At 41.5% G+C, this 9,138-nt stretch overlaps 1 protein-coding gene across 1 annotated transcript in view; it reads right to left on the reverse strand.

Annotated features, from left to right (window-relative positions):
• Positions 1-3,196: 3,196 nt before the first annotated feature.
• Positions 3,197-9,138, reverse strand: part of ahcy (adenosylhomocysteinase) — a 10,893-nt gene continuing 4,951 nt past the window's right edge. The window contains exons 3-10 of the mRNA XM_008293013.1: positions 9,009-9,132; positions 8,056-8,168; positions 7,515-7,722; positions 7,160-7,247; positions 6,894-7,011; positions 5,809-5,931; positions 5,443-5,514; positions 3,197-4,601 (exon numbers count right to left, since the gene is read on the reverse strand). Of these exons, the coding sequence (XP_008291235.1) occupies positions 4,470-4,601; positions 5,443-5,514; positions 5,809-5,931; positions 6,894-7,011; positions 7,160-7,247; positions 7,515-7,722; positions 8,056-8,168; positions 9,009-9,132 (978 nt within the window). The 3' untranslated portion in view covers positions 3,197-4,469. The remainder of the gene's footprint in view (positions 4,602-5,442; positions 5,515-5,808; positions 5,932-6,893; positions 7,012-7,159; positions 7,248-7,514; positions 7,723-8,055; positions 8,169-9,008; positions 9,133-9,138) is intronic.

The raw sequence follows: 9,138 nt of genomic DNA on the forward strand, positions 1-9,138 counted from the left end.
ATCATTTCTGATTTGCTTTTTTTTTTTTTCATAAAATATGGATATTTGAGCTTGATATATTAAATACCTTAATATGTTTTTTTGTTTCAAGCAATGAAACTTGAGGCTACATTCAGACAATATCTCAAGAACTTAGTTATATTTTGAATAAAACTTTCTGAATCCCCCTAAATCTACTTAGATCAGGATGTGAAGCAATATTTTTGAGGTACAACTTCCTATACCTCCTTATTCAGTTACGAAAGTTCAATGAAAACAACTTTTTTCCCCCCCATTTTGTAACCAAACATTTCCAGATTAAAAAGTATTTTATGTTTTGTATTGTTGTGGCATGCAGCTTCATATGGTTCAGAAAATATCACCAGTTGACTTGTGGGATTTTTTTTTTTTAGAACCATTTCAATTTTTTGCCATATTTAAACTCCTCCATAATCAAAAACTATTTCATTAACTTGTCCACAATTGCAGAATCTGAATCAAAGCCATGATGAGAAGCAACAGCAAACATTTCATTTTTAATAGTTCCTGAGATATTGTCACCAAAACACAGCCTCAAATTATAACGTGTGAGAAAATTGCTAAAAAAAAAAAAAAAGTCTCAGAAAGTATTTCGTATAAACAAAAAAATTCACAAATTCACCATTTTAAATATCCGTAGTTTGATTTCAAAAAGTTTCAACCAAGTCAGAGATGGTCGAGCAGAAGGCCCCTGATGATGTGAGATGAAAAAACTCCTACGTCTTTCTAAATCTGTTATTTTGAACAGCGTTCGTATAGTCGTGTACAAAAAAGAATTTCAATATCATGAATAGTTTTTAACTCTAGTAGGATCAAATCTATCTGGGACCGTTTTTAATGGTGGATTTGCACATGTCTGGCGCTCTAGTGGGTCTTTGAATGATTTTATTTTACTTGCACTGATTTATTTGCATTTTTTTCTTTTCTATGTGCGTTATTCTTCTTCAGATTCATTATTCAGACTTGTGCTGTTGTATGGATTTGTGCCGTTCACTGTGGTTATTTCTGCTTGTCTGGTTACACAGGAAGCTTCATTGAAAGCTCAGGTCAAATCATTTTCATTTACAAAGCTTGAGAATCGGTACACCCTCCATTAATCCCTCCAAAGACAACATTTAACAGCAGAAAAGAAGAAGAAACCTCATGAAGAGCAACTTTACTCTCCAAGGATTCAAGAACAGAAAGACTTGTGATAAATATTGTACGTGCAGAACAGCAACACAGCAGATTACCATCAGACATAAAGCCTGGGCTCCAGCCACCACTGCTGCTTCTTCTTAAAAACAGGCACTTCATGTGAATCATGTTTTAAATAAACGGCTCTTCCTTCCACCTCTGAATTGTAATCTAATCAGCTGAGTGGTTCTGAAAAAGAAATCACATCTGAATCAGATCTGCTGCTCCGACATCTGGTTTGCGTTTTGTCGGCTAACTACATTTTTTATATGAAAAAAAAAAACAAAACATAGAAGCCACGACTGATGCCTGAAGGCCTCGTGCAGTAGACGATGTTATCAGCGCCTTCAGCCAGACGGACTGTTGGTCTGTTTGGACACCATAAAGTCCACAGTTTGAATTCACAAAACCTCCGCTGTAGTTAATCAACAGCCTGCCGTTCATGGCATTTCCTTACATTTTAGTTTTGAACAAGTATGATTTTATAAAACACCACCACAGATATCTGCAGTGTGACGCCAGGATCACAAGCAGCCACTCAGGGTGGAAATCAACCTCCTTCTCCTCGAGCATTTCTCCACAAATCTGGTCAGTCTAGTTCTTCTGGACTGCAGCGTTTGTCACTTCAAACTCCTCAGACACAAAAGTTGAAGGTTGTTTGACACAGTTGCACCTTTTTAACATGAGAGGTGGCAGCATCTTGCTCACCTCAGTGGTCGATAAGAAGAGCAACACAGAAGATCTAAAAACCGTGAACAGCCACTTGAGGCCATCTTCTACCTACATGTTAAACACCCAACATCACAGCAGAGAGTAAATCGCTTCCACAGCCTGGTACCAAAAAATAGTATCATTACATCCATTTTATTTTCTTTCTATGACAACAGTACAGGAGGTGAGTTCTCATATAACTCATTTAAAATGTAATATGGCTTCTTCACAAGTGCCAGACCAGACCACAGCTTATCTGATTTTTGGATCAGCTGGGTGTAAGGTTCATTGGTTTCTGCTTGGCCTACTGCCCAGTTTGAATGTAGATGAACACACAGTTCCATTGCAGTAGGTTTGTGTAAGGCTTTGTAACCAGCTGTTACATCCTGTAGAAGTGCAGCAGTGAAAACACCTGCGCTCACAACAGCAGGTGGACGTAGCGCAGGAGAACTTCCCAGTGATTTTGGGTGCCGTCAACAGAAAGCACGTACAAATAACAGCACCTCCAAACTAGCAGCAGCTCAATCGCAACTTTTTTTTTTTTGTTGTTGAAGGTTTAATTATGACGCTGGAGGCCTGTGAACCTCCTCCTACAACGAAGAGCATCTCCACTAACCTCAAACACAACTAACAGGATTCAAACCTCCAAGGAAACAAGTGGAGGATTCATATTGCTCCAACATCTTTAGGCTGTCCTCAGAACACTTACCCGGACGAGATCAGCTGATACGGGATGTAGACGACCCACTACTTTAGCTATAAAGTCACCTGCTGAAGCTATTTAAAGGTTTATTATGTGGTGTAATACCGCCATGCTAATGCTAGTTTTGGTTAAAAGATCAGTTTGGGTTCAGAAAGAAAAAAAAGTATTCAAACTTTTGTTACTGTGGTGACAATAACCAACACTAGTATAGTTTTATGGGTTCGGGGTGCAAACACAGAGGTAGCATGGCTCCTCTAAATAAGACATGAGGTCTCCTAAACACATGATTCATCACCGACAGCATGTTCTGCCTCTGTGATGGATCAGGTGTTAAATTGGGCTACTACTGATGTATGATTTACACATGGGGGGGATTAATCGCAGACTCACCGTAATAAGAACAGCATGAAGGCTTCTCTTGGCATCATGAACTCAAAGATCAGATTAAAAAGCAAAACTTTTCAAGATCAACCATGAAAACAGAGGTTCACAATCTGACCAGGCAGAGTACCGGGAAAAGATTCCACCAAAACCTTCAGGACTCCCGCCATGAACGTCTCATTTTTCAACCATATGAGGAGAAACAAGTGTTTGACTTTTTTTTTATTATTATTATTTTTTCCATTGACAGCTTCAACATTAATCCATCATTTACAAGCAGTTGGACTTCAGGCTATAACCGTTGAGAAACGAGAGGACCACTTCAGCATCGCCCAGCATCTGAAGAGCCTGATTGGCTGCAGCGAACAATGAAGAGAATCGAGGAGATGGGGGAGGACGTTGCACATGTTTTGGCCCTTCAAGTCAAATTAAATAATCACAGCAAAAAGGAAGAAAATGAGGCAACATAAAGAATAAGACTCTTAGAAATCAGGCAAAAAAACACAACGTGCTTTGGTGGTTACTTTGGCAGCGGCGCGCCTCTCTACCGATCAACCTGGACAAGCAGCAAAACGCACCCAGTAAGCACTTCATGAGCATCTCCAGCCTCCTCACAAAAATTCAAGTACAGTTCTTATTAAGTGCCAACACAGAGCAGTGCTATTGCGAGTACACTGGAATAAAGGCCGCTGCACGCCAAACCGTTTGCCTCGATTCATCGAGATGCAGAAGGAAAACCTGTTCTGTCACCTTCCACCTCGAGCCGCTACGAGACGGACAGATGAGTGTAGATAGAAAAGTATCAGGGTTTATTTTATTCCATAAATGGAGAGGGAATGACACAAACAGGAGGAATTGTCTTTAAACAGCCACAGAAGCACTTGGTGGTTCAGAAGAGCGTCGACGAGAAAGAGGAGAGACGGCCGAGGATATTGGTGTGTCAGAGCAACATGAGATGAGAGACGAACATGGAATACAGGGTTGACTTGTCTGAACAAAGACGGAAGCTGTAACAATCTTTTGCGCTCTACGAATGTCCACAAACTCCTACATAAAGCTACTGATGGAAGCTTCGGGTAGATGCAGTTTGCTAAGTCAACGACGACTCATCTAACGCTAGCAGGTGAGCAGCTTGAGTTCACCCTAGAATAGCAGAACGAGGTTCCAAACTTCAGCCGAGCCTGATCGCTTGGATCGGCAGAGATGCAACTTGTGAAGTAAATGTCTTTTAGCATTTGATATGAAAGGCTATTTAAGGGGGAAAAACAAACACTGTCTGTATCCCTGAATCATTGAGATTTGGCAGTCAAAAAAAACCAAACATGGCACCCAGAGTGCAACCTGGTTTGAATCTCCCAGTGAATCTCCCAGTGCTCCCACCCACCAAACTCTGCTACACCAACAAAACACCAACACCGTTCTGGCCACACCTCCTCCTCCTCCTTCTTCTTCTTGACTTCCCCAGGCCGGCAGCACAGGCTCAGTAGCGGTAGTGGTCCGGTTTGAAGGGCCCCTCGGTGGGCAGGCCCAGGTACTTGGCCTGCTTGTCTGTCAGCTTGGTGAGCTTCACTCCCAGTTTGTCCAAGTGGGCGGCTGCCACCTGCTCATCCAGCTGTTTGGACAAAGAGAAACATCCTCCATGAATCAAACTGCCATTTGCTTACCGATCTTCAAAAGCATGTTTTTTCCTCTTGATGTTTTAAATATAAAAACAATGAAGACAACATTTTTCTGAAGAGGAACTGCATGCAGTGATTTTTTTCCCTTTCATTTTCACGATGAGGAATTATTTTATTATTTTTGTGAATCTAAAACAAAAAATCCCAGACATGCTATCTTAGAAGAGCTGGTTGGACCAAACAACCAACTTTAAGATAAAAGAAGCAAATCCTCATTTGAGAAACTTGTCATTTTGTTTCTGCTTCATAAATGAAATCCTACAGAATCCATTAAATGACTGACAAGATTATTATTTGAGCCCCTCATTGTTAGAACAGTCTGAGGATTTGTGTAGGATTGTTCTTGGTTCTGTTATACAAGGAAGGTATGTTTCAGTAAACATGAAAGAGTTCTGTAAAAGGAAAAAGTTGAGAGGTTCTGTGGGTATAACCTCGCTCCATGAAACCACCTCTGAATCTCTTAACTCCTCCCTCTTATCTCCATCTGAGCCTGTAAAGCACCGACTAAACCTTCAGTCTGCTGCCTTCACCAGCAGCTTTTTGTGTTTAGGTTTAAATTCATGCCCCAACCTGTGTTCTCTAAAACTCACTCAACACTTTAAATAAAAGCCGAGACAGTAGTTAAGACCTGCTTCAGTTTCTTTTCTGCAGATTTTCTGTGCAGCTTTGCATAGCCTACCTGCAGAACTTTCACTAAATCAAGGAAAAGTGTAATTCATCTGCAGTATAATCTACATGTATAAGATAGATGATAGTCGTGGTGGAGCTTCTGACCTTCTTGGGCAAGAAGTAGACTCCAAGAGGATATTTGGCGGTGTTCGTCCACAACTCGATCTGAGCCAGCACCTGCAAGAAAGGACAAGTGGTGAATCAAATCCTACCAAAAACAACTTTATTCTGCAGTCTCATTTTAAAATTTGTCTCACTGCACAAAAAGCCATTTCCAAGTTCTCACCACTTCTAGCCATGGGTGCCCCATTGCCAGAGGTGTGAAACTTTATATTTCAGTAAAAAATGAGCCCACAGTGAAGCAAAGAACACCTGGGAGCTGGTTGAGGTTCAGACGGTTAACCAAAAACTAAACCGTCTTCCCAGTGCTCTAGTCTAGTTATCTTTTCCTGGCTCACACAGTCCCAGTACCTGATTGGTGAAGGAGTTGCTCATGACGAAAGACGGGTGTCCCATGGCACATCCCAGGTTGACCAGTCTGCCCTCTGCCAGGATGATGATGTGACGGCCGTTCTTCAAGCGATAGCGATCAACCTGAACAAGAGGTAAAAGAATGAGCTGCTGAGTGGGGACAGTTCAGACTGAGCGTGTGCACGATTAGTCAAACATTGCTACCTCTGCTAGCGGGAACCAGAAATGTTAGTCAATGAAACTGTTTTTATTTTATTAATGTACAATTCTGGTTAAACTGTCTCGTGGGACCAATGGCATCCTGTAAAACCCGTGTAGTGTGATCTGTATTTTGACCTCGGAAATGAAAATAAGGATGTACATAATCTGTGTCAGAATAAACTGGCACAAAACCACATTCAGTACAAAACGTTGTCCTGGGATGAAAGACAGCTGCTGGTGCTGGCAGTACGAAGCCACACTCAGCAAACCAATATAAAATCAATTTACTGTCAGGCAATGTGATCACACTGGATTTGAAAGAGAGCAGATATGTAGTGCAATGACTGTGCAAAAAGTTAAAGTATGCCAAGCCTGAAAACACAGTACTGGGGTGCAAAGTGATCCCATTCAGAGAATGGGATCACTTGGAGAACAACCAGAGTTTTCTTACTTTTAGACAAGTTAACAAGAAAAAATTTAAATTCCGGTAACCCAAAAGGAAAATAAGTCACTAGAAACAAGTCACTGAATAAATACAGAAGAAATAAAAGCAAGCTAGATACACGGTGTGTTTATCTGTTGGTGGTGAGAATCACTCCAAGTCCTCAATGTGTTGTAGAGTCTCAGTGCAGACTACCACCAGTCTCTCTCTGCCACCTTATGACACAGCCGCAACAATGAAGGCTGGACTGCAACGCCTCAAGGGGCATTAAATCAGACACTTTACAATGCAATAATAATATGAGAAACATCTTAAAAACCTGGATACTGATATGAGAGATGCAACTGTACACGGAGCAAAGATACAGACGAGAAAACACGTCTGTAGAATAGAAAAGTCCCTCTGTATGAATGTACACTCTGTTTGCATTAAATCTTCCTACCTGAGGCTTGACATTGATCTTCTGAGCAGCGTTTTTGTTGAGCCAGTTCACGTCGATCTCACAGTCAAAGTGTCCAATGTTACAAACGATGGCGTCGTCCTTCATCTTCTCAAAGTGGCTGAAGGTGAACACGGACAATAAATAACATGAAACCTGTTACTGTGCACAAGTAGACACTGTAGGAATGCCATGAGAACTCAAAACAACGCTGATAAGTCAAAGATGCTGAAACTGCAGCTATTAAACGGTATTTAAGTCAAACTTACTGTCCCATGATGATGTCTTCACAGCCGGTGGTGGTGACAAAGATGTTTCCTTCCTTGCAAGCCTCATCCATGGTGGTAACCTCATAACCTACAGGACAACAGAGGAAACAGAGGGGTCCATATGGCGAGCAGGTTCATGTTTTAAGAACAAATTGATCTTTTACTACGACTTCTCAAATAATAACCAGATAAACCCACATTTATTTAGAATTGTACATTGAATTACACATTTGTAAAATGTAGTGAGCCAAGCGCAGAATCTAAATTCCAAGGTAACACAATGTCCTAAACATTTTTCCACACCAGTGCCTTTCTTCCAGGTTTAAAATCAGCGGTCTTAATGCCCGTCACCTACCCTCCATGGCAGCCTGCAGAGCGTTGATGGGGTCGATCTCAGTGATGATGACACGAGCTCCGAAGCCTCGCAGAGCCTGGACGCAGCCCTTACCGACGTCACCGTAACCTGCCACCACGGCGACTTTGCCAGCGATCATCACATCGGTGGCTCGCTTGATGCCATCGATCAGACTCTCCCTGCAGCCGTACAGGTTGTCAAACTTGCTCTGGAAGTGGGAGAGGTGGATGGATGTGATTAATAGTGTTTCCTCTATCAGCCTGGTGTCAGATTCCAGTGGACTTAAAATGCCCATTTTCGCTGTAGATAGCTGTATCATCACTGCATAGAAAGCATTTTATGCAATAACGTCTACAACAAGTCATTTGTCTGACTTCAGGTAAATACCAAAACATACCCAACTAAGAGGTCACATTTTACAGAATAACTGATTGTCCTTTCATACATGGTTTCACTCATGAGGATTGTTACTTCTGTCCACATTCAGTCAGTTCACATAATGAGATGTAGTTTAAGAGGATTAAAGCTCGACGCCGGTTACCTTGGTGACAGAGTCGTTGACGTTGATGGCGGGGATCTTCAGGTCGCCCTTCTTCATCATCTTGTACAGGTTGTGGACTCCTGTGGTCGTCTCCTCTGACACTCCACGGATACCTGGAAATATACGGTAAATATATTGTAAATTACAATGCACATGGTGTTCGTGACTTGCACTGTGACTACTACTATAATTATTTCCATCCTTTATTATTTGTTTGTTGTTTCTCAAAGCTTAAGATGATCCTTAAATGTCTTTTGTCCACAATCAAAAGAGATTTAGATTACTGTCAGAAGTAAAGAAACCCTATAATATTCAAATGTAAGAAGCTGGAATCAGAGCATTTAGACTTTCTTTCCCCCTCAATTTACTTAAACTAGTTATCAAAATAGCCAGTGATTAATTTAGTAGCTGACAATTAATCTTGGTAGCACTGTTTATGAAATACATGCAGTGAGGATATCTGTTCTGTAGTACATTTGTGAGCATAAATATACTTACAATACTGTACATAAGAAAGTTCTCACACCACAAATAAACCGTGACAATTTTTAAGTCTTGTTCCACCAACTGAGCGCTCAATGGCTTCTCTGACAAACATGCATGTTTTATTGAGCGACTGAATACATTCTTTAGGCACATAATTGCTTGTCGGTGGTGAGAATCACTCCGAGTCCTCTGTGTGTTGCAGAGTCTCAGTGCAGACTACCACCAGTCTCTCTCTCTGCCACCTTATGACACAGCCGCAACAATGAAGGCTGGGCTGCAACGCCTCAAGGGGCATTAAATCTGCTTCATTGACATGCAATAATAGGATCTTGTGTAGTGAGAAAGGACATTTTAAAAACCTTAGTGTCCTCCCATAACAAAACATAAACGCAATGACTTAGTGCAATAACATTTATTGGCAAATGACAACAGGAGCAGGGATTGTAGTGTGCGCCTGCAAAACTAACCTGCCAGCAGTTTAGGGTACTTCTGGTGGACCAGGTTGGTGAGGTCTCCTCCATCATCCAGGATCATGTTGAGGGGCTGGCCGTCTTTGAAGTAGATGGTCTGCTCGATGCACCACACGTACTCCTCATC

The sequence above is a fragment of the Stegastes partitus genome, unplaced genomic scaffold (genome assembly GCF_000690725.1).
Source record: "Stegastes partitus isolate 25-593 unplaced genomic scaffold, Stegastes_partitus-1.0.2 Scaffold851, whole genome shotgun sequence".
NCBI lineage: Eukaryota > Metazoa > Chordata > Actinopteri > Pomacentridae > Stegastes > Stegastes partitus.